Source organism: Monodelphis domestica, chromosome 2 (genome assembly GCF_027887165.1).
Source record: "Monodelphis domestica isolate mMonDom1 chromosome 2, mMonDom1.pri, whole genome shotgun sequence".
Classification (NCBI taxonomy): domain Eukaryota; kingdom Metazoa; phylum Chordata; class Mammalia; order Didelphimorphia; family Didelphidae; genus Monodelphis; species Monodelphis domestica.
In genome coordinates, this window is record NC_077228.1 from 478,392,267 (window position 1) to 478,417,054 (window position 24,788).

A 24,788-nucleotide genomic window follows, 5' to 3' on the forward strand; every position below is an offset into this window, starting at 1 on the left:
AATGTGATTTGGCAGCCAGAAAAGTTAAAACAATTTTGGGTTGCATTAAGAAAGGCACCGCTTCCAAAAATGAGGAAGATAGCTTCTCTGTGCTCTTTCCTGGGTTAGGTCACATATTCATGTAGTCTTGTATTCGAGGCTCTGCCTTCATTGTAAGGATGTTATTGATAAGCTAGCATATCCGGAGGAGGGCAGCCAAGTTAGTGAAGGACTCGGGAGTACTATTCTATGAGGATAAGTTGAAAGAATTGAAGATATTTAGCATGGGAGAGAGAAGACTTAGAGAGGGTATGGCATCTGTCTTCAGATAATATGAAGGGCTGTCATTTGGAAAAGGGATCAGACTTATTTCCTTTAGTGGGTTGTACATAACCTTGAGGACAGGCATTGTATTTCATTATCTTTTATCTCCTAGATCCTAGTATGGCTAACCTTATACAAAGGAGGAGCTAAATAAAGGTATTTATGAATGAATGAATGACTCAGCCTACCCATGAACAATTAATGTTTTTCCAGTTGTTTAGACCTGACTTTATGTGAGGTGTTACGTAATCGTGTTCATATAGTTCCTGGGTTTGTCCTGGCAAATAAACTTTCACAGGTGTTCTATATTGTTGACAGTTATTTAAATGGAATTTCTCTTTCTATCGCTTGCTGCTGGATATTGGTAATATATAAAAATGCTGATGATTTATGTGGGTTAATTGGATATTCTGCAATGTTGCTAAAGTTGTCAATCATTTCATTTTTTTTTGGTGGATTCTCTAAGATTCTCTAGCTATACTATCGTAACATCTACAAAGTATGATAGTTTTATTTCCTCTTTGCCTATTCCAATTCCTTCAATTTCTTTTTTCTTCTCTAATTGTTATAGCTAGCATTTCTAGTACAAATACTGAATGATAGTTGTGATAATGGGCATTTTTACTTCACTCCTGATCTTATTGGGAAGACTTCTAGCTTATCCTCATTACATAGAATGCTTGCTCCTTGGTTTTTTGATAGATACTACTTTTCATTTTAAGGAAAGCTCCATTTATTCCTATGCTTGCTAGTGTTTTTAGTAGGGATGAGAGTTGTGTTTTGTCAAAAGTTTTTTCTGCATCTGTTGATAATCACATAATTTCTGTTGGTATTGTCATTGATTATGGCCAATTATGCTGATAGTTTTCCCAAGTATTGAACCAGCCCTGTGTAAGGAGTAGAAATGTGAGGGGTTATAAAAGGTTGGACTGGATTATTTAGGAGTAGGGTCTCCAGGAATTTAGACAAATTCCAAAGAGATTTATTTTAACAATTTATTTATAAAATATGGGAAGAGTGAAAGTAAGAAAATGAGAGAGAGAATAGGGTAAGATATCTAGCCTAAGCACTAAGTATTTTGCTCTGAGCCCTGGCTCAACCCAGACAGAGCTAATTAGCCCTTAGTTAGAGAGGTCTTGGCCTTGATCCTAGGACCTAGGGATGCAGGAAACCTTTCTCGAGGGTAGGTCTCTCCTGAGGCTAGTCCCTTTAGAAAATCCAGGAAAGGAGTCATCAGCCTTTTTCACTCACCCCACATGGTAGTTTTAAGGAAAGTAGAAGCAGTTTCAGATCCTCAGTCAGAGCTCCTCCAAAAGCTAATTGAAGAAGAAAGACTGAAAAACCTCTTCACAGGAAGTTCTTGGCATTTTTAAAGACTATTTCTTTTCATCACTTTCTGTGACTTTCTTTTTTATTTCTTTTAAACATTATTTTATTTGGTCATTTTCAAACATTATTCATTGGAAACAAAGATCATTTTCTTTTCCTCCACCACCTCCCACCACCCCTCCCATAGCTGACGCGTGATTCCACTGGGTATCACATGTGTCCTTGATTCAAACCCATTTCCATGTTGTTGGTATTTGCATTAGAGTGTTCATTTAGAGTCTCTCCTCTGACATGTCCCCTCAACCGCTGTATTCAGGCAGTTGCTTTTCTTCGGTGTTTCTACTCCCAGTTTGTCCTCTGCTTATGGATAGTGTTTTTCTCCTAGATCCCTGCAGATTGTTTAGGGACATTGCATTGACACTAATGGAGAAGTCCATTATGTTCGATTGTACCACAATGTATCAGTCTCTGTGTACAATGTTTTCCGGGTTCTGCTCCTCTCACTCTACACCACTTCCTGGAGGTTGTTCCAGTCCCCATGGAATTCTTCCACTTTATTATGCCTTTTAGCACAATAGTATTCCATCACCAACATATACCACAATTTGTTCAGCCATTCCCCAATTGAAGGGCATCCCCTCATTTTCCAATTTTTGGCCACCGCAAAGAGTGCAGCTATGAATATTCTTGTACAAGTCTTTTTCCCCATTATCTCTTTGGGGTATGGCTGGATCAAAGGTCAGATAGTCTTTTATTGCCCTTTGGGCATAGTTCCAAATTGCCCTCCAGAATGGTTGGATCAATTCACAACCCCACCAGCAATGAATTAATGTCCCTACTTTGCCCTCCAGCATTCATTACTTTCCTTTGCTGTCATGTTAGCCAATCTGCTAGGTGTGAGGTGATACCTCGGCATTGTTTTGACTTGCATCTCTCTGATTATAAGAGATTTAGAATACTTTTTCATGTGATTATTAATAGTTTTGATTTCTTTATCTGAAAACTGCCTATTCATGTCCCTTGCCCATTTATCAATTAGAGAATGGCTTGATTTTTTGTACACTTGATTTAGCTTTTTGTAAATTTGAGTAATTAAACCTTTGTCAGAGGTTTTTATGAAGATTGTTTCCCAATTTGTTGCTTCCCTTCAATTTTAGTTACATTGGTTTGGTTTGTACAAAAACTTTTTAATTTGATGTAGTCAAAATTATTTATTTTACATTTTGTGACTCTTTCTAAGCCTTGCTTGGTTTTAAAATCTTTCCCTTCCCAAAGGTCTGACATTTATACTATACTGTGTTCGCCTAATTTACTTATAGTTTCCTTCTTTATGTTCAAGTCATTCACCCATTCTGAGTTTATCTTCGTGTAGTGTGTGAGGTGTTGATCCAAACCTAATCTTTCCCACACTGTCTTCCAATTTTCCCAGCAGTTTTTATCAAATAATGGATTTTTGTCCCAAAAGCTGGGCTCTTTGGGTTTGTCATAGACTGTCTTGCTGAGGTCAATTACCCCAAGTCTATTCCACTGATCCTACTTTCTGTCTCTTAGCCAGTACCAAATTGTTTTGATGACCACTGCTTTATAGTATAGTTTGAGATCTGGGACTGCAAGTCCTCCTTCCTTTGCATTTTTTTTTTCATGATTTCCCTGGATATCCTTGATCTTTTGTTCTCCCAAATGAACTTAGTTATGGTTTTTTCTAATTCTGTAAAGAAGTTTTTTGGTAGTTCAATGGGTATGGCACTAAATAAGTAAATTAATTTGGGTAGGATTGTCATTTTTATTATGTTAGCTCGTCCCACCCATGAGCAATCAATGTTTTTCCAATTGTTTAGATCTAGTTTTAACTGTGTGGTTGGTAAGTGTTTTGTAGTTGTGTTCATATAGTTCTTGTGTTTGTCTCAGGAGATAGATTCCTAAGTATTTTATATTATCTAGGGTGATTTTAAATGGTATTTCTCTTTCTAATTCTTGCTGCTGAAATGAGTTAAAGACATATAGAAATGCTGATGACTTATGCGGGTTTATTTTGTATCCTGCAACTTTACTAAAGTTGTTGATTATTTTGAGTAACTTTTTGGTTGATTCTCTGTGATTCTATAAGTAAACCATCATATCATCTGTAAATATGATACCCAATTTTAATACCTTAAATTTCTTTTTCTTCTCTAATTGCTACTGCTAGTGTTTCTAGTACAATGTTAAATAATAGAGGTGATAATGGGCATCCTTGTTTTGCTCCTGATCTTATTGGTAAGGCTTCTAGTTTATCCCCATTGCATATGATGTTTGCTGATGGTTTTAGATATATACTGTTTATTATTTTTAGGAAAGGCCCTTCTATTCCTATTCTATTCATAAGTCTTGCTTGGTTTTAAAATCTTTTCCTTCCCAAAGGTCTGACATGTATACTATTCTGTGTTCACCTAATTTACTTATAGTTTTCTTCTTTTATTCTAGTGTTTTCAATAGGAATGGTTGTTGTATTTTATCAAAGGCTTTTTCTGCATCTATTGAGATAATCATGTTATTTTTGTCAGTTTGCTTGTTAATATGGTCAATTATATGGATGGTTTTCCTAATACTGAACCATCCTTGCATTCCTGGTATGAATCCTGCCTGGTCATAGTGGATAACCCTTGTGATGACTTGCTGGAGTCTTTTTGCTAATATCCTATTTAATATTTTTGCATCTATATTCATTAGGGAGATTGGTCTATAGTTTTCTTTCTCTGTTTTTGACCTGCCTGGCTTTGGGATTAGTACCATGTTTGGTCGTAAAATGGATTTGGTAGAACTCCCTCTTGGCTTATTCTATCAAATAGTTTGTTTAATATTGGGATTAGTTGTTCTTTGAATGTTTGATAGAATTCATTTGTGAATCCATCTGGACCTGGGGATTTTTTCTTAGGGAGTTCTTTGATGGCTTGTTCAATTTCTTTTTCTGATATGGGGTTGTTTAGGTAATTTATTTCTTCCTCTTTTAGTCTAGGCAATTTATATTTTTGTAAGTATTCATCCATATCACCTGGATTGCCATATTTGTTGCCATATAATTGGGCATAATAGTTTGTAATAATTGCCTTAATTTCCTCTTCATTAGAGGTGAGGTCTCCTTTTTCATCTTGGGTATTGTCAATTTGGTTTTTTTCTTTCCTTTTTTTAATTAGACTGACTAGTACTTTGTCTATTTTATTTGTTTTTTCAAAGTACCAGCTTCTAGTCTTATTTATTAAATCAATAGTTCTTTGACTTTCAGTTTTATTAATTTCTCCTTTGAGTTTTAGGATCTCTAATTTAGTCTTCATCTGAGGATTTTTAATTTGTTTCCTTTCTAATTTTTTAATTTGCATGCCCAATTCATTGACCTCTGCCCTTCTTAATTTGTTAATATATGAACTCAAGGATATAAATTTCCCCCTGAGTACTGCTTTGGCTGCATCCCATGGGTTTTGAAAGGATGTCTCACCATTGTCATTTTCTTCAATGAAGTTATTAATTGTTTCTACAATTTGTCCTTTAACTGGTTTTGGAAAATCGTATTGTTTAATTTCCAATTAATTTTTGATTTACCTCTCCATGTTCCCTTACTAATTATTATTTTCATCGCATTGTAATCTGAGAAAGTTGCATTTATTATTTCTGCTCTTTTGCACTTGTTTGCAATGTTTTTATGCCCTAATACATGGTCAATTTTTGTGAATGTAACATGTGCTGCTGAAAAGAAGGTATATTCCTTTTTGTCCCTATTTATTTTTCTACACATGTCTACTAACTTTAATTTTTCTAAGATTTCATTCACTTCTCTTACCTCTTTCTTATTTATTTTTTGGTTTGATTTATCTAGTTCAGATAGAGGAAAGTTCAGGTCTCCCACTAGTATAGTTTTTCTATCTATTTCATCCTTGAGCTCCTCTAGTTTCTCCTTTAGAAATTTGGATGCTATGCCATTTGGTGCATACATGTTGAGTACAGATATTTCCTCATTGTCTATACTGCCTTTTATCATGATGTAATTACCTTTCCCTATCTCTTTTAACAAGATTTATTTTTACTTTGGCTTTGTCGGATATCATGATTTCAACTCCTGCCTTCTTTTTATCAGTTGATGCCCAATAGATTTGGCTCCACACTCTTACTTTCACCCTATCCGTATCTACCTTCCTCATGTGTGTTTCTTGTAGACAGCATATGGTAGGGTTTTGGATTCTAATCCATTCTGCTATTCACTTGCGTTTTATGGATGAGTTCATTCCATTCACATTCAGAGCTATGATTACTAGCTGTGTATTACCCAGCATTTTGATTTCTACTCTTGTTCCTGCCTTTTCTTCTTTCACTATTTCCTTCCACACCAATGTTTGTTTTTAATCAGTCCCCCTAGTTCCTACCTTATTTTACTTCCCTTTCTACCCCCTCCCTTCTTATTCCCCCCCTTATTTTCCCTGTAGTCTTTCTAAAATTAACCCCCTGCCCCTCCCTCCCTTATACTGCTTCCCTTGTTTGTTACCCTTCTACTCCCCTATAGGGCGCAAATCTATTCTCTGCCCCAATGGATTGGATTGTTCTTCTCTCTTTGGGTCAATTTCAAAGCACGTCAGAGCTGAATATTTCCTATCTCCTACCTCTTTACCCTTCCAGTGTATCGATGTTCTCCCCCCTCCCGCCATGAGCTTCTTTGTGACATAAATTTACCCCCATTTGTTTATTTTCCCATTTCTTTTAATATTAACCTATTTTTTAGCTCTAGTTATATATGTATATGTATATATATGCATACACATATGTATGTATTTATGCATGCATATATCTATAAACCTATTTATGTCTTGTCCTTTCATCCTATAGAGTTTGTCACTGTTCCCTCTACCTGTGACTTTCTTCCATTTTACGTGTACCAATTATAGCTAAAGCTTTGCTGAAGACTGCCCCAGGGGCAGTCAGTTGATTCTAATTTGTCACCCACTGTCCCACACATAGGTCACAGATCTCCCCCACTCAAGTGTGAGTGGGGGGTATATGCTTCTGGTGATTACATCTAAAAATGGGCCAGGGGAGAGTTAATTTAATCTTCACACCTGAATTCCTGGTACAAATCCCACCTGGTCATAGTATATGATCTTGTGATATATTGCTGTAATCTTGCTATAATTTTATTTAAATATTTTGCACCAATAGTCATTAGTGAAATTGATCTATTTATGTTTTTGTTCTTCCTGGTTTAGGTATTAGCACCATATTTGTGATGTAAAATGTATTTGGTAGGACTACTTTTTCATCTATTTTTCTAGATAATTCATATAGTATTGGGATTAATTATTCTTTAAATGTTTGGTAGAATTCACTTATGAATCCATTTGGCCCTAGAGTTTTTTTTTCCTTTTGGTCCTGACACTATTTCTCAGTTTCTTTGAGACTTTGCATATAGCTGTTTTGATATTGTTGTCCTCTTCTTCCGAGTTTATGTTTGATCTTTCCTGTCACCATAAGTAGCTTTCTATGATCAGATTTTTTTTTCCTTTGCTTTTTTGCTCATTCTTCTAGCCTATTTTGTGAGCTTTATCTTCATACTTAAATTGAGTGTTGCTCTTGGAGTAGGGGAGGCCCCAAGCTTCTTGTGCTGGGGCCTACTCTGGTGCTTGGGTGGGGTCTGGCTGCCTTGTGGACCTATGCTGGGGTCTTGCTGGGAAGAAGCCTGCTGCTGGCCTGCCCAGACACCACTTGTGCTCAATTGTACTTCCCTCATATCCCAGTGAGATGGATCTTTCCTGCAGATCTTCTACATTGTCTTGGGCTAGAATTGTTTCACCCCATCTTTTTGTCCTACTGTTCCATAATTCTTTTCAAGACTTTTAAATAATTATTTAGAGGTGAATTTGGCAAAACTCAGCAAGTTCCTACCCATTTCTGTATTTTGGCTCTGTCTTTCCTCCAGACTGAAAACACTTTCAAAGGCCACCCCTCCCACCCTCCACCCCCACACACAGAAATGCTGGCTGTGTGATTGTCTGGTCCTACAGCTTGGCTTCATAGATCTAGAGTTGGGAGGGGCCTCAGAGGTCATTGAGTCCCACCCCTTCTGGGTCTTGCCCTGGGTCACACAGCTCCTAAGTGAGGCTGGATCCAAAGGGCTTCCTGCTTCCCAAGCCAGTGCTTTGTCCACCAAGCCACTGTCTTTCATCTTCAGTGATGTGGAATTCCCCATTTTATCAAATAATTCATTCTATTATTAGATGACTCTAATTATTAGGAAATTCTTCTGTATAACTAAGTCAGTGATTCACTTCAGCAAACAAATGTCTCCTATGAAAAAAGCACTTCTCTCTGTCAAGAATACAAAGATTTGTAGGCACTTAATAAATGCGTGTGGGTTTTTTAAATGGCTGTGATGATATGAGATGTACGCAGGTAACAATAGTACAGGGCAGGCAGGATATGATAGAGGAAAAGGCAAGAGACAGGCCCAGTGCTCTCAGGAAACTTGAGGAAAGAAGAGGGAGAATCAAGGGAGACTTTGTGAAGGAGGTGGCACCTGGTGAGCTTTGAAGAAAAAAGATGTTAACAACTAAAGCAAAGAAGAAGTGCATTCTTGGACATGAGGGGATGAGTTAGGGTTAGGACACAATTTGGTTGGAATCTTCCTAAGGATAGGAGTAGAATATGAGGCTTGAAAAATTAGCTCGTGCCAGATTGAGGAGGGACTCGAATGCCAGCCGGAGTTTTTATTTTATCTTGTGAGCAATTAGGGAGCCAGAGAGGATTTTTAAGTAGGGAAGTGATATGGTCAGCCTTATATCTTAGGAAGACTATATTTGGTGTCTGTCTGAATAATAATAGCTAACAGTTATGTAATGTTTTGCATAATATTACTTTTATACTTTATATTTCATCATTATCCCTATTTTATAAGTGGGGAAATTGAGGCTGAGAGATTAAGTGATTTGCTCAGGGTTATACCCCTAGTAGGTATCTGAAGTAGGATTCCCACTCAGGTCTTTGTGCTCCCAAATTCAGTGCTTACCCTATTCACTACACCACCTAGCTGTCTAGAAAAGGCCTCTTGTATCAGAAACGTCTTGATCTTAGCCCTAACCTCTGGAGTTGTGCAGGATAAGCCTAATTCCTCTCTGCTGTATAAGTCTTCAGATATTTGAAGACTTCATAAAGGAGCTAGTATTTTAGTTGGGCCCAAAAGACTGGATAGAAAGAGAGATTGGGGATGGGACATTCTACCCTTTAAGCACCTTGTCTTATCCCTTGAAACCCTTCTCCCCCAACACTATGCTTTTTTTTTTTCACTATCCTTCTTCCCAAAATAATTTCCTTAGTCTCATGTTTGCTGCTTAGCTTCCTTCCCTAGACCTGAGAATTGTAGTTTGCTTTTTAAGTGTGAATGAAGCATCCCTGTCCTCTGCCCCCAAAAGTCATCCTATATCCTTTTTTTTTTTAAACCTTTACCTTCCATCTTAGAATCAATACTGTGTATTGGTTCCAAGGTAGAAGAGCAGTAAGGGCTAGGCAATGGGGGTCAAGTGACTTGCCCAGGGTCACACAGCTAGGAAGTGGCTGAGGTCAGATTTGAACCTAGGCCTGGCTCTGAATCTACTGAGCCACCCATCTGCCCCCTCCCCCCCATATCCTTTTAAAGGCCTTCTAGCTTCTTCTTGAAGACCACTGATTAGAAAGGCAATGCATTCAGCTTCTAGACTTTCTAATCACTAGGAATTGAGTTGAAATCTGCTTCCTAGTTCTGTTCCCTAGACCCCAAATAGAAACCGCCTAATTCTGCTTCCATATAGCAGCCTTCAAATATTTGAAGATAACTTATCACTTCTATCCTCTTTTCTTTAGAAGCAAATATTCTCAGGTCCTTCAGATGAACGAAGCAGCATTTATTAAACGTCATCTCCATACGCCCTTTACTTGAGTCTTCTCCCCATCCTTGTTCCCTTGCTCAGCTGGACCCTGGCTTATTAATGTCTCCATGAGAATCCAATCCCCAGAACTGGACTATGGGTGTAGACTGACTAAGGCAGAATACAGTGGGACTAGCCTAAGCCCTCCACGCTTTGGACACTGGCTCTCCTAATGAAACCCAAGACTGTATTAGCTGTTTTGGCTTCCACCTCCCTTCACTGAGAGACATCACGATATGATGGCGAGAGAGCTAGCTTTGGGGTAATGAAGATATAGATTCAAGTCCTTCCTCTGATACACCCTGATGGCATGATCCTGGACACATCATCCAGCTTCTTACTCCTAATGCCCCAGGCTACTCTCTTAAGGAGATGAGCTGCCAGACAGTTGGAGGTTTACATTGAGAGAAGAGGTTTCTTTGCCAGGAGTTCCCTACTACGATATCACCACAGGTCTTCGACCCCCCCCCCCCAATCTCTTGCTGATGCCTATTGAATTTATAGTCTATTCTAGATCTTGGAGTCTTTTTGGCATTCACTGTAACCCAGCCACCTCTTCACTGCCTATTGATGCAATTGATTATTTAAACCAAGTATAAGACCCTTACATTTATCCCTCTTAATTTCATCTCATTAGCTTTAGCCCACTGTTCTTAGCTCTTTGGGATAGCTTTAGATCTTGATTCTGTCATCTAAAACATTATCAATTCCTCCTATGTGTCATTCACATTTTGACAAACATAAGGTAATGGGCCTTGACATCAAACAGGCATTGGCCAAGGACTGAGCCTCTGGCATTCCATAAGAAACCTCTCTCTGGGTTGATATTAGTCCGTTAGTAATCCACAGGCCTTCTCTGGGTTGGGTAACTTGGGCAATTTTTACTCCATCTTTCTATCTTGTCCTCTCGTCTCTTGTCTGCAGTAGCTTTGTGAGATGCCTTGCAGAAATGCAGATATACTGTGTGGATTCTACTTTATCAGATTTCTCCCCTACACCGCCTTCTCTCCTTAGTCACTGCCAGTACCGAAGGTGCCTTCATCACCTTCTCCCTAGGCAATTGCAGCAGCCCACTGGTGGGTCTCCTGCCATAAGTCTTTCCTCACTTCAGCTGCCAAAGTGCTCGTCCTGAAGTGCAGGCCTGGTCCCGGCACCTCCCTATTTGGCAAACTCCCCATCGACTCAAGATCAGCCATAAACTCTCTGTTTGGCATTGGAGTCCTTGGCGACCTGCTCTCCCTCATCGCTCCTGTCTTCTGACAGCTTCTACCCCAGCACATACTCTTTGACCCAGTAACACTAGCCTGCTTGCTTCCTTGCACAAGACCCTCCTTCTCCCCACTCTAGGCATTTTCATTGACTGTCTGCCATGCTTGTAATTCTGGCCCTCCTAACCTCTGCCTCCTGGCTTCCTTTAGTCTGGCTAAAACCTCACCACCTTCTGGAAGCCTTTCCCAGTTCCCCTTACTTCTAATGCCTTTCCTCTGCTGGTTATTTCCAATTTATCCTAGAGCTTGTTTGTACGTGGTTATTTATGGAGTTTCCTCTTAGGCTGGGAGTTCCTTGAGGACAAGGACCATCTTTTCCCCTCTCTTTGTATCCCCAATGCTTGGCACAGTGCCTGGCACATAGTAGCCATTTAACATGCTTGTTGACTGATAGACTGGGGTACTCCAGTAATCTCTTAACCCTGTCAAAAAAGAAAATTATGTGTGTCATATCTGGCTTTTCGTGAATCCAGTGGCTCATAAAGATTACTTACTATTTTTAAATTCCACAAGCATTCTTTTTAATAACCCATTCTGGAATTCTTCCCTACATCTACCAGTATTCTACTTTCTTTTCTCTCACATTTTCCTACTCTCTTTCCTCAGTCTTCCTCTTTACTCTCAGATCAATTCAATTTGTCCCATTAGATTTCTATTAGGTGCCAGGCACTGTAGAAAAGATCAAAAAAGAAAAAAAAACAGTCCCTGTCTTCAAGGGGTTTACATTTTAATTTAAGAAATTAATATGTACACAAATGAATAAATGCAAAAGAAAATAGCAGAAGGGGGAGGTGGAATGGAATATCCCCAAAATATCAAGTAGACCAATTTGGCTGGGTTGTAGAGTGTATGAGAGGTCGTCATGTCTGCTAGACAAGACTGGGAGGATGGATTGGGGCTAGATTGTGGAGGTCTTGAAGTACCAAGTAGTGGAACTTGTATTTTATCCTAGAGGTAGTAGGGAGCTAGTGAATCTTCTTCAGGAGGGAAGTGACATGGCCAGATCTGTGCTTTAGGAATATCAATTTGACAGATGGATAGAGAAAGGATAGAGAAAGGAAAAGCTGGTTTTAGGGAAAACAGGAGGAAACTAACTTCTCTCCTTTCCCCCATATAGCTCTTCCTTCCCAGAGTTCTGAGACTTCTCTGCCCCTTGGTTCCTTCTGCCCTTCCTCCACACACATCAGGCCACACCAACTTATTCTGTATGAGTCATTGTTGGCAGGAGAGACCCCCAAATGAGGGAATGAAGCCGTGGGATAGGGCTAGGCAGTTCTGACAAGGGTGAAGGTGTAAGGGCCTTAAATATATCTATCTATCTATATCTATCTATCTATCTATCTATCTATCTATCTATCTAGTAAAAATAAAGGGGTTGGACTAAATTTATAAGAGTGTGGTCACCAGGAATTATTACTCAATTCCAAATGACTTTTTATGGTAGTTTATTTGCAAAAGGAGGAGTGAAAGAAAATCAGAGAGAGTAGATATTTAATCCAGCCCTTCCAAATCAGGCAGGGCTTCAGAGGCCCCAGCAAAGGGGTCCAGAGGTAAAATTAAACAAAGGTTTTAGCCACGAGGCCTCCTCCAAGAAGAGGGGGCTCTCTGGAGCCTAGTACCTCTAGGACAAGCCAGGGAAAGGAATCAGTCTTTTTCACTCACCCATGTGGTTATTCTACGGGAAAATAGAAAAAAGTAGTCTGAGGTCCTCAGCTGAAGCTCCTCTAGGGTCAGTTGAAGGCAAAAGACCTCTTTACAGGAAGTTCTTGCCACTTTTAAAGACCATTCCTTTCGTCACTTCCTGTGCCTTCCTTCCACTTTTATGTGGACCAGTTATAGCTATAGTTTTGCTTAGGACTGTCCAGGGGATAGTCAGTGGGTTCTTGTTTGTCACCCACTTTCACACACGTGGGTCACAGACCTCCCTATACTTAAGAATAAGAGGGGTGTATATGCTTCTGGGCAGGGGAGAGTTAATCCCATCTTCACAAAGGAGAGACCCCAGAACAGACACCTACTTCGAGCCCTTCTGTCTCTAGCCAGCTGATCTGCCAGGTTACTTTTCTACAGAAGGTAAAGAAGAAAAGAAGGGGGGACGGAAGAGGGGTACATGAGGAGGGGGGGTAGTCTTTGTCCAAGAGAAGAGGAAGAGGAGGAAAGGGCTCGGTGGGAGGACAACAGTTTCCATAGAAACAAGCCAGTCAGCAAGCAAAAGATCTAAAAACTCATCTCTAAAATGAGCCTTTTGGATTGGTTGGTTTGGGGGTGGGGGAGACAGGGAGGATAGAGTGGGATAAGGAAATCAGAGAGGTAAGGTGGGAACTAGAGCTTCCGTTCTACTCGACTTTATATTATTAGCTTTTTAGGAGCCTGGATAACCATGGCCCTCCTCCAGCCTCCCAGGCTTCTAGCCCCGGAGCATCCTGGGATCCCACAGGGGCCTCTGTCTGGACTCCAGATCCCTAAAGAACCATTGTAATCCCCTCTCTACTAACAGACTCGTTCCAGGCCCCTCCCTTCCTTACAGAGAAGGACAATGGCCTCTGGTGGACAGTAATGACAGTAACTCACTTTCAGGTTTGGGAAGCTGGCGTGGCTTTGCCTCTCTGACTGCAAGTCTAGTACTCGTTCCCCTGGGTGTGTGGGTGTGGGTGGCTGTCCGAAAGGATCATGGAGGTGCTGAAGAAGTATGTGTGGAGCTAACAGAAGGCTGTGCCAGTGATGGAGGAGGCCTCTGTATTTGGCAAAGAGGAGGGGACCGAGTGGTTCTAGTGAGAGTGTGCCTGGACGAAGGAGGAGATGGTGGCAGGGAAGGAACGAATGACAGAGAGGGATTGAAGAAGGAAGAGAAAATGGCCTGTGATGTTCAGGGATGGGGAAGCGGGAGGCTTGAAGAAAAGAGAGGAAGGAGGTTTGGAGTCATCTCTGTAGGGAGTTGGAATGGAGTCGGAAAGGATTGCTTGTTATTTTTTCCAGACAAACTCCTGGCTAGCTACATCTCTTGTATTTTTTAATTGTGATGCTGATTTTTTGAACCTAATTGCTTCCTATTTAATCTCACCCTTTTAGATTTAGCAGAAGTACGATGGTACAGTGCACTGGGGTCAGAATCAAATCCCTGTGCAGCCTGTTGACTTAGAAAACTACAAATTCACATTGTCTATGTTGTATTGTATTTTTATTTAATTAAACATTTCCCAGTTACATTTTTATCTGGTCTGAGTTTTCTAGCTGGTTGTGGCAAGTCTGACTCCCTGCCATAGTGGATAGAGAACTGTCCTTGAAGTAAAAAAGACCTGTGTTCAAGTCCTGCCTCTGGCATACACTGACTGTGTGACCCAAGACAAGTCACTTCCCCTCCCCAGTACACTAGGCTATGGGTGTCAAAGTCAATATAGAAAAGGGGGGGGGCAGCTGGGTAGCTCAGTGGATTGAGAACCAGTCCTAGAGACGGGAGGTCCTAGGTTCAAATCTGGCTTCAGCCACTTCCCAGCTGTGTGACCCTGGGCAAGTCACTTGACCCCCATTGCCTCGCCCTTACCACTCTTCTGCCTTGGAGCCAATACACAGTATTGACTCCAAGACGGAAGGTAAGGGTTTTTAAAAAAAAAAAGAAAAGAAAAAAAAGAAAGAAAAGAGGGCCAGTAAACCAGGGCATATTGACTTAGAAAACCACATGATATTATCTGTCTTATTTGGTGTTACTATTTTGTTATGTTCCAGTTATTGGTTTTTTTTTTTTTTAATTGTAAAACTCTTTACTTTCTATCTTAGAGTCAATACAAGTATGGGTTCCAAGACTTAGAAAGCAGAGAGCAGGGAGGGCTAGGCAATTGGGGTTAAGTGACTTGCCCAGTTACACAGCTGGCAAGTGTTTGAGGCCAGATTTGAACCCAGGACCTCTCAACTCTAGACCTGACACTATCCACTTAGCTGCCCTCCCAATTACGATTTAATCTGCTTTAGCCCTGCGGTGGTGTTTGGACTTCCCGTGAAATAGCTTTCCTCTAGGCAGCTCTCTCACACTGAAAGTTGCAGACAAGTATGGCAGAGGGAGTTTTCTCCCTGCTGAGCTCCCTGTACCAATGGAATGCTGGGTTCATCCTTTTTAGATTTGGCCCAGCGTTCTAGTCTGTTAGATCTTGTTTCCACCCCGGCTCTGCCATCTGCTGTGCTAGCCATTCTGACTAGCTTTGAGTCACCAGACTTGGTTGAACAGGAGAGCCCACATGAAACGTGCCAAGCACTTTGGATGTTCGATGCACGAATGGGGGGTGATCTCAGAGGGTGCCGATCACGTTGGGGAGGCAAGGAGAGGATGGTCCAGATGTAGAAGGGACCAGAACGTGAAGGGACGTCATTCAGCGCCAGACACCGTCTGGAGGCCCGGGGAGCCCCTGCAGTTCCGTCAGCAGGCGGTGATGTGGCCAGGAGCAATGCTGGGGTAGCTGGACCGAGGATGGGACCGGCGAGAAGGTGGCCCAGGGAAGAGGCGATGGAAGCCTGCACTCGAGTCCTTACTGGTCTGGCCACGCCGGATCCCGCCACCGCATTCGGCTCGCTTCTCTTCTAAGCTCTGCGAGGCCAGCGTCGCTTTCTGCTCAGTCTTCAGTGACCGTCACTTACTACGTGCTAACAAATGTTGAATTGAACCGGATACCTGTTAGGGAATGATTGTAGTCCTGAGAGCCTGAATTGCGCCTGTGGCCAGAGAGATGGTTGCAGATTCAGGAGCTGCTAGACAGAGAATGGTCAGATTTGGTCACTGGCTGGACCGATCGGACATGGCCGATCAGGGCTGCCACAGGGCATGGCGGACGCAGGATTGGTTTAGCGTGTGATGAGGGTTAGGGAGAGGGGGGTGAGGGCATCGGGATTTGGGAATGCGTCTGTAAGGTTGAGGATTGGGTCAGGGACAGGCTAGTGCTGCATCCAGGTAGGGGCCTGGGGGTGTGACAATGTGGGGGATAGAATAACCCGGGAGCGTTGGGAATCCAGTGGGGTTTAGGACATGGGGTTTGGGGAAGGAGGATGTTGGGAGCCGTGAGGCCCCTGCATCCTTTTGGGTACCTCGGGTCTTGGATGGCAGCACCCTGGCGCTGAGGGGGCTGCTCATCCCCACCTCTCCTGTTGTCCCAGGGGAGCACTGTGAGGTGAGCGCCCGTTCGGGCCGATGCGCCCCTGGAGTCTGCAAGAATGGAGGCACCTGTGTCAACTTGCTGGTCGGGGGCTTCAAGTGCGACTGCCCATCAGGTGACTATGAGAAGCCTTACTGCCAAGTGACCACGCGCAGCTTCCCAGCTCGATCCTTCCTCACCCTCCGAGGTCTTCGGCAGCGCTTCCATTTCACCTTGGCCCTTACGTGAGTGACGCGAGGGAGAGGGTGCCGATCGGGGAGGGAGCGGCCTCAGAGAAGAGGGATTGGGGGGGCTGGGAGAGATGCTGGGGGCAGAGTCTAAATCAGAAGCTCCTAGACCCCAGACAGCGTCGTTGGGAAATGGCACAACTTCCCCTCGTCCTCATCCATAAGTTTAAAGTGGATTTCTAAGAGGCAGTATGATATATGGAGAGGATGATGGGCTCGGAGCCCAGAAGACCTACGTTCAAATCCCATTTCTGATGTTAAGTGGCTGTCTGACCCTGGGCAAGTCATTTACTTCACCTCTCTTAGCCCCGATCTCATCAACTGTAAAATGGAGATAATAACGGCATCTCTTTCTCAAAGACTCTTGGGAGGACGTGAGATAATCTACATAAAGCACTTTGGAAACTTTATGATGCTGTTTGGAATGTGAGCTGTTGTTATCGCTTTCCATCATCGACAGTGACCCTTTCCTGTAACACATGAATCTCGACTTACCACAGAATAACTGTGTGCTATGAAGAGAGGACGTTGGGCACATTAAAAGCTTATATTCTAATTGGGGAGCCCTGGGGTGTCTCAGTAGATTGAGAGAGCCAGGCCAAGAGATAGGAAGTCCTGGGTTCAAATATGTCCCCATACACTTCTCAGCTGTGTGACCCTGGGCAAGTCACTTAACCCCCACTGCCTAGTCCTTACCACTCTACTTGATTCTAGAAGATGGAAGGTAAGGGTTTAAAGGGGGAGAAACTTATATGTTTATAAGAATAAGAAGGTGGGGCTTGTAATTTCATTGATCTGGAAAATTCCTGGGTGAGGATACCCCCTCTACAACTCTCCAGTTATCCTGGAGAAGTGCCTAGAGCCCTGAGGGTGTGACTTCTCAGGGTCAGGTGGTCAAGAAGGGTCAGAGGAGGGCCTTCAGGCCAGCCCTCCGTTGCAGTGCGTGGCTTTTCATGTGCATTGCTCTCATACCTATCTTGACACATAAAAGCATTTATAAGAAGTAATACTAAAAGTATTTCTTGGTTTGGCCCCCAGATGTTGAGCGGTCACTTCCCTTGGTTCTGTCCTAGAGCGCTAGGGATGGTCATTCTCCCATTAGTTTCCCATCAGTGATCACACATGATCCTCACACCAGCTCTCTCAGGGAGGTCAGTGGGGTGAAGCTGGACCCTCCTGCTGTGGTGGTCAAACAAGTCATTGGTAGAGCAAAGCCCAGAACCCAAGTCTCGTGTTCCCACCTAGTGGAAGTTCATCATAAACCTACTTGTGCTTGTTGTCTCTCCCCGGCAGTCCTTGGAAGAAGGGAGGCCCTTCATGAGGGACGGGGGGCGCCTCCTGGCTCCCCGCACCCACCCCGTCCCCATAGCTCTTCTCCCACAGTTCTCAGCCTGACAGCTCTGGCAGGCTTGCCCACTCTCACTCCAGTCCACCTGATGCATAGCTACTACCTTCTGCGTGTTTCTGATCCCTCTCTGCATCCCACAAGCAGGTTTGCCACAAAGGAGAGGGACGGGCTTCTTCTGTACAATGGGCGCTTCAATGAAAAGCACGACTTTGTGGCCCTTGAAGTGATTCAGGAACAAGTCCAGCTCACTTTCTCTGCAGGTGTGCCCCCTCGCCCCCACCCAGCCCTCCTCCACCTCAGTCTGAATGTCCTTCTTGTCTCCCCGTGCCCATGCTTTCAATGCTGGCCTTGCTCAGGCTTGGCCCTGCTTCCCTCTCTGAGGACAGCGTGCCGCCCCAAAGTGCTCCTCCCCTTCACCAGCATGCCTGAGCCCTCTCCTCAGGGCCCGCTTCACTGGGCATTCCTTTTCTCAGGGGAATCAACGACCACCGTGTCCCCATTCATCCCCGGAGGGGTCAGTGATGGCCAGTGGCACACCGTCCAACTGCAGTACTACAATAAGGTGAGGCTTGTGGGCGCTGTCCCAGGGCAAGGACTCCTGCTGAACAAGGCAGAGAAGCCTCAAGGGGAATATGATCGTCCTCAGAGATGTGAAGGGTCGTCATGGGGAAGGAGCTCTGATTTGTTCTGCTTGGCTCCAGAAGGCAAAAATGACCCATAGCTAGGTAGCCATGTCAGGGAGGCGGATTTCAGTTCCTTGTTTAATGGTTAGAGCTTTTGGCCAACCATTGAGACAGAGGGACGACAATTCAGGCTGCCAAGGCCAGGGAGCTGTGCTCAGTGTCTGAGCCTTTCATAGACCTGCTGAGTGACCCTGGGAAAGTCCCATTACTCCTCAACTGCTCCAGGCAGCTAACTTACTAACCTTCCTTCCTTCCTTCCTTCCTTCCTTCCTTCCTTCCTTCCTTCCTTCCTTCCTTCCTTCCTTCCTTCCTTCCTTCCTTCCTTCCTTCCTTCCTTCCTTCTTTCCTTCTTCCCTTCTTCCCTTCCCTTCCCTTCCCTTCCCTTCCCTTCCCTTCCCTTCCTTCCCTTCCCTTCCCTTCCCTTCCCTTCCCTCCCTCTCTCTCTCTCTCTCTCTCTCTCTCTCTCTCTCTCTCTCTCTCTCTCTCTCCCCTTCCCTCCCTCCCTCCCTTCCTCCCTCCCTTCCTCCCTCCCTCTCTCTCTCTCTCTCTCTCTCTCTCTCTCTCTCTCTCTCTCTCTCTCTCTCTCTCTCTCTCTCTCTCTCTCTCTCTCTCTCTCTCTCTCCCCTTCCCTCCCTCCCTCTCTCCCTCCCTCCTTCCTTCTGGCTCTCTTCTGCACCCCCACCTCCTTCCCCTCCCCACCTTCACCTGCTGTCAGAGGGTTAGTTCTGAGCCTGTCACCTTCCACCTCCATCCTGATCACCCTCAGTGTCCCCTAGATGGTGCTAGAGGGAGGACGCAGTGAAGGGATGGAGGGATGGAGCATGCCTGCGTTTTGGGGTACCTGTGCCCCTGCCCCAGCTTGACCCCTTCTCTTCCATCTCCTCCACAGCCTCTGCTGGGGCGCTCTGGACTCCCACAGGGTCCCTCTGAACTGAAAGTGGCCGTGGTTACGGTGGATGATTGTGATCCCGGCGTGGCACTGCGCTTTGGAGCCGTCCTGGGAAATTATTCGTGTGCTGCCCAGGGCACCCAGGCTGGCAGCAAAAAGTGAGAGGGGGTGGGGGTCAGAGGCTGGGCACCGGGCATTCTTCCCCTCTTTCCTCTTCCATGCCCGCCTTGTCAAATGCTGGGGGACAACATGGGCAGGGAGAGAGAGCTGAGGTTAGGGGATGGCAGAGGAGTGAGAGGGACCTGGGCACAGGTCAGACCATCTTCCTACTGTGCTCCCCTGCCCCCAGCCGTGCCCAGGGTCTGCCCATCGCCCTTTCGGGAGCCTGGGCTCAGACCAGCCAGCAGTCAGGACTTGGGAAGGGTGGGGGAAAGGATTCAAAAGTCTGCTGCCTCTGCCCTTTACTTCTTCCCTTCTGTGATGTCTGGATCAGGTCCCTGGATCTGACAGGCCCCCTGCTGCTGGGAGGCGTCCCTGACCTGCCTGAGAGTTTTCCCATCCGCACCCGCCACTTTGTGGGCTGTATGCGAAACCTGCAGGTGGATAGCCGGCGCGTGGACATGGCTGACTTCATTGCCAACAATGGCACTGTGCCTGGTAGGAGGGGGAGGCTGCGGCAGGGAGGACTCTTCCTTGGCACAGCTCTGCCAGGCTGTGCCCAGGCACCAGCCCCACTCTGGGCCTCTCTCCCTCTTCCAGGGTGCCCAGCCAAGAAGAATGTATGTGACAGCAACACCTGCCACAATGGGGGCACCTGCGTCAATCAGTGGGACACGTTCAGCTGCGAGTGCCCCCTGGGCTATGGGGGCAAGAGTTGTGCCCAGGGTAAGCCGGCACGTTTGGGCTGAGCACAGGGCAGGCTCGGGAGCCCCGGAGTCTCGGAGACAGTCGAGTCTGCCTGTGGGTGGAAGAGCTTGCCTGGGCGAAGCTGCCCTGGGGTGGGCGGTGAGGAGACAATGGGCCTAGTCAGACTGCGGGTCTGAGCTTGGCGCTGAGGGTGTGGTGGGGAGGCTCGTGGGGAGAAAGGCTGGCCCTACAGCCCCCTCCCCGGGCAGAAAAGTTCCCCTGATTCCTTCACCGTTTCTTCCCCAAATTCTCCACCCATCGTCCCATTTCCTGGACTCCTCCAGAGATGGCGAATCCTCAGCGCTTCCTGGGTAGGAGCCTAATGGCCTGGCACGGCTTGGCCCTTCCCATTACCCAGTCCTGGCACCTCAGCCTCATGTTCCGTACCCGCCAGGCGGATGGCGTCCTCCTGCAGGGGATCACCAGAGGGCACAGCACCATCACCCTGCAGGTGGGCGTTGGGCTGGACGCTGGGATGCGGCTTCGCTTAGAAGCGGGGTGGAGGCCTAGGAAGGCCCCTGTCTTCTTGGGGATGGACGACCAGCGCCACCTGCTGGGCACATGGATTAAAACACTGCCCTCGCCGAGGTGGACGGGGCTGGGGGGCGCTTGGAAGGCAGGTGGATGGAAGCGGCCGCCTGACGCCCGCTCGCTCTCTGCAGATGACGGAGGGCCACGTGATGCTGAGCGTGGAAGGCACCGGGGTGCAGACGTCCTCTCTTCGGCTGGAGCCGGGCAGGGCCAATGACGGCGACTGGCACCACGTGCAGCTCGTGCTTGGAGTCAGCGGAGGAGCCCGAGAGCCCGGCCACGCCGTCCTGTCCTTCGACTACGGGCGGCAGCAGGCAGAGGGCAACCTGGGCCCCAGGCTGCACGGGCTGCACCTCACCAACGTCACGGTGGGCGCCGTAGCGGGACCTGGCGGGACCGTGGCCCAGGGCTTCCGGGGCTGCATGCAGGTGAGCGCCGGGGAGGGCGACGGCGATGGCGGCGGCGGCGGCCTTCCTGTGCCAAGCGGCCCCGCATCATCTCGGCGCCGCCCCCCACAGGGCGTGAGAGTGGGGGAGGCCGCGGATGGTGCCAGCAGCCTGGACCCCAGCAGAGCGGAGCGCGCCAACGTGGAACAGGGCTGCAGCCTCCCGGATCCCTGTGACTCGAGCCCCTGCCCGCCGAACAGCTACTGCAGCGACGACTGGGACAGCTACTCCTGCAGCTGCGATCCCGGTACGGGTGGGGAGCGGGCGGGGAGGCCGGGCCCGGCCCACAAGCGAGGCCGCGGCCCGGGGCCCTGATAGCCGGGTCTGTGCCCTCAGGTTACTACGGCGATAGCTGTGCCAACGTCTGTACCCTGAACCCCTGCGAGCACCAGTCCGTGTGTACCCGGAAGCCCAGCGCGCCTCACGGCTACACCTGCGAGTGTCCCCACAACTACTTTGGGCCCTACTGTGAGACCAGGTGGGTGGGGCCGCGGGAAGGCCGGGAGGTCATGGAGGGGGTTTCTAGCCTTTGCAGAGGCCCCGACGCCCAGCCTGTTGGAGGGGCCACGCGGAGGCAGGAAGCACCCCTGCTCTCAGGGGACGCGCTTGTTCCTCGCCGACTGTGTGCCAGGCACTGGCCTCCCCGTGTAGCCGAGGGAGAAGCAGCCCGAGCCTTGGTGCACCTCTCAGACCAGCTGCAGATCCGATATGGGTCTGCCCTGCCAAGAGCGAGTTTCTTCATCAGGAATCCCTGATGCCAGTGACACCAGGTGGAGACGCGTCCGCTTGTGCCACGGATAAAGAAATAAAAACGAGGCCCTGCCTTGGGTGGGTTGGCATCTTGGGGAGGATACTCAGCTTGGAGTCAGGAAGACCCAAGTTCGAAACCCGCGTCAGCACTCAGAAGCGGTGACTCTGCACGAGTCCCTTCTGTGAGATGAGGGTCGTAAGTGTTAGACCCCAGAGTGTTAGATGCCGCCTGCTGGAGGTGCTCAGCGGCTGGGGGCCTGAGGAATGGCCTCATCCCGGCGTCTGGGGGACAGGCCGGGCCCTGCGTGAGCCTGGGACCCCGAGTCAGAGATGCAGGCTGTGAGTGAGGAGCAGCGAGAAGGCGAGCGAGGGACCGGGGTGTGGAGGGGTGAAGAGGGCTCCAGGGGGAGCCTCGGCAGGCTGAGGGGGCCCACCTCGGTGTAGTCTAATCCCCGAGGCCAGCCGGGAGGCCAGTCTAGTAGAGCTGAGCTCGGGGGGCCAAGGGAGAGGCATTGGAGACCTCCTGGATTGAATACTATTTCCCTGGGCTCTCGTTCTCGGTCATGGGGGGCCTGGGAGGAGGCAGCAGGGAAGGACTTGCCCCGGGTCACACCAGCTGGAACATATCAGGCAGGATCTGAATCTGGGTCATCCCGGTGCCCTGCCAGTGTGCACAGTGGGATGTGGCCACTTACACGCAGGGGCCCCTTCCCTGCAGGATTGACCAGCCGTGCCCTCGAGGCTGGTGGGGACATCCCATGTGTGGCCCGTGCAACTGTGACGTCAGCCAAGGCTTCGACCCCGACTGTAACAAGACCAGCGGAGAATGCCGTTGCAAGGTCTGCCCCCCTCCCCCTCCCCCGGGAGAAGCATCAGGGTGGGAAGGGAAGGGAGTGGGTCGGCCCTCCGCTCCCCTCATCCTCTCCCTTTCCTCTGCCCCCTCCCATTAGGAGAATCACTATCGGCCCCTGGGCAGCCCCGCTTGCCTCCTGTGTGACTGTTACCCCACGGGTTCTCTGTCCCGCGTCTGCGATCCGGAGGACGGTCAGTGCCCTTGCAAGCCGGGCGTCATCGGGCGCCAGTGTGACCGCTGCGACAACCCCTTTGCTGAGGTGACGGCCAACGGCTGCGAAGGTGAGTATGCGGGTTCCCCCCGGGAGGGGTGCCGGGAGCTCAGCAAGCTGGGCTATGCACCCCCCCCACCCCCCAGCTTCCAGGGCTTCTGGACAGGCATAAGCCAGGGCCCTCCAGCCCTTCCCTGGAAAAGAGGGAGGAGCTCACCGCCGAGGAAGCCGGCCTGTGCCCTGCCCCGACCCCCCCCAGTAATCCTCTCTCCCATTACAGTGAATTATGACAGCTGCCCGAGAGCCATCGAAGCTGGCATCTGGTGGCCTCGGACCCGATTTGGGCTGCCTGCCGCAGCACCCTGCCCCAAGGGCTCCTTTGGTAGGTTTTCCTGCCCGGGGACGCCACCCGCCCTCGTGCCCTGCTGTGCTGGGAGGAGCCTTCATGCCCCAGTTCAGGGCTTGCCCCCCGCCGTCCCCTTCACCCCGTAGGTGAGGCTGGGGCAGGAAGGTTCCTGTGGCCGCAGGCTCTTAATTCTGCCTCCTGTGAGGCATGGCTTCAGGACAAGCCCCGTAACATCTCAGTGCCGCAGGTGCCCACCCAGGGAGAGGCAGCCCTCCCTGGCACGCTCCTGTTCTAGGGAATTCGCAGGCCTGGGCTTGGCCCTGTCCACAACCGGGAGGGAAATGCGAGTTTATGTACTAAGGGCTTGTTCTTTCTGGAAGGAACTGGGATTTCCTCAGTGGCAGGAACTTCCAGATGAGAGCTCTGGGGGCTGCCCTGGGGCAAATCCCCATTTCCCCAGGCTTTGGGCATTGCCTGACTGGCCTAGCCTCATCCAGTGTCAGAGGCAGAATTCGAACCCAGGTTTCCCCCCCGGTCCCCCAGCATGCTGACCACCACCCCATACCTGACCTTGAAAGGGCTTTGATTTGATAGAGGGGAGGGCTTGGCCATGGGATGGCACGGGGGCCAGGAACGTCCAAAGCCAGGAGCCCCAGCTGGGCCTGGGTCTCAGGGGAGCACCCTCCTCCTTCCTTCTGCCCCCCATCAGGGACAGCAGTGCGGCACTGTGACGAGCACCGAGGATGGCTGCCCCCTGACCTCTTCAACTGTACTTCAGTCACCTTCTCGGAGCTGAAGGGCTTTGTAAGTGGCTCGCTTCCCTGCGCTGCATTCCTGCCCTCCTGGCCCTCACCAGGGAGAGGGGGGCGTCTAGGGGGCAGATGGACCTTGGCATGTCTCTTCTGACGGGCGAGCCGCAACCTTCCCAGGCCCAGGGCCTCCCTGGAGTCCTGGGCTTTAAGACAAGAGGGTTGGACAGGCGACCTCTGAGGGCCTCGGAGGGCGATGGCCACAGGGACACCCTTTCTCAGCAGCCATTGTTTCCTGGCCACTAGCTCCAGAAGTCATGCTATCTGGGAAGCAAAATGTATAGGTCACAGCGCTTGTAATGACTTTTTAAATCTCATTTCTAAATGGACTCCCTTCCACTTCCCTTTCACCTCCCAAAGCGAGAAAGAAAAAAAAAAGCAAATATATTTAGTAAAGCAAAACAAATTCCCCGCCAGATGGGACTAGCGGCAGCTAGATGGCCCGGCGGACAGAGGGCTGGGCGGGCTGGTTACCGTTTTTCTATAAATGGTTCTGCTTCTGCTCCCTTCGCCATGCATCAGTCCATAGACGTCTTCCCACGAGTCTTCCTCGTTTCTTAGAGCCCGTTCCAGGGCATCCAAGGCCTTAACTCGGCCGGCCACTGCCCCGGGGATGCTCACCTCTTTTTCAGGCGCTGCTTCTTTGCTGCTACAAATATTTGTGTGCCCGGCCCGCTTCCTCTTGAGGCCTGGATTGAGGAGCGGGTCCCTGGGCCACAGGGCATGCCCCGTTTCAGAGCTCTTTGGACATAGTTCACAGCTGGCTTTCAGAAGGCCAGGCCAGGCCACAGCTCCACCAAAGGGCACCCGGGACCACCTGCTCTCTCATAGC

At 48.0% G+C, this 24,788-nt stretch overlaps 1 protein-coding gene across 3 annotated transcripts in view; it reads left to right on the forward strand.

The window, feature by feature from the left end:
- The window catches only part of CELSR2 (cadherin EGF LAG seven-pass G-type receptor 2), a 56,006-nt gene that overhangs the window by 22,681 nt on the left and 8,537 nt on the right, over positions 1-24,788 (forward strand). For all 3 annotated transcript variants that reach the window (XM_056819168.1, XM_056819170.1, XM_056819169.1), the window contains exons 3-16: positions 15,959-16,181; positions 17,677-17,792; positions 18,006-18,094; positions 19,105-19,262; positions 19,598-19,761; positions 19,864-19,989; positions 20,295-20,461; positions 20,673-20,969; positions 21,060-21,234; positions 21,324-21,465; positions 22,456-22,576; positions 22,688-22,871; positions 23,082-23,183; positions 23,857-23,951. In XM_056819168.1, coding sequence (XP_056675146.1) covers positions 15,959-16,181; positions 17,677-17,792; positions 18,006-18,094; positions 19,105-19,262; positions 19,598-19,761; positions 19,864-19,989; positions 20,295-20,461; positions 20,673-20,969; positions 21,060-21,234; positions 21,324-21,465; positions 22,456-22,576; positions 22,688-22,871; positions 23,082-23,183; positions 23,857-23,951 — 2,159 coding nt within the window. The remainder of the gene's footprint in view (positions 1-15,958; positions 16,182-17,676; positions 17,793-18,005; positions 18,095-19,104; positions 19,263-19,597; positions 19,762-19,863; positions 19,990-20,294; positions 20,462-20,672; positions 20,970-21,059; positions 21,235-21,323; positions 21,466-22,455; positions 22,577-22,687; positions 22,872-23,081; positions 23,184-23,856; positions 23,952-24,788) is intronic.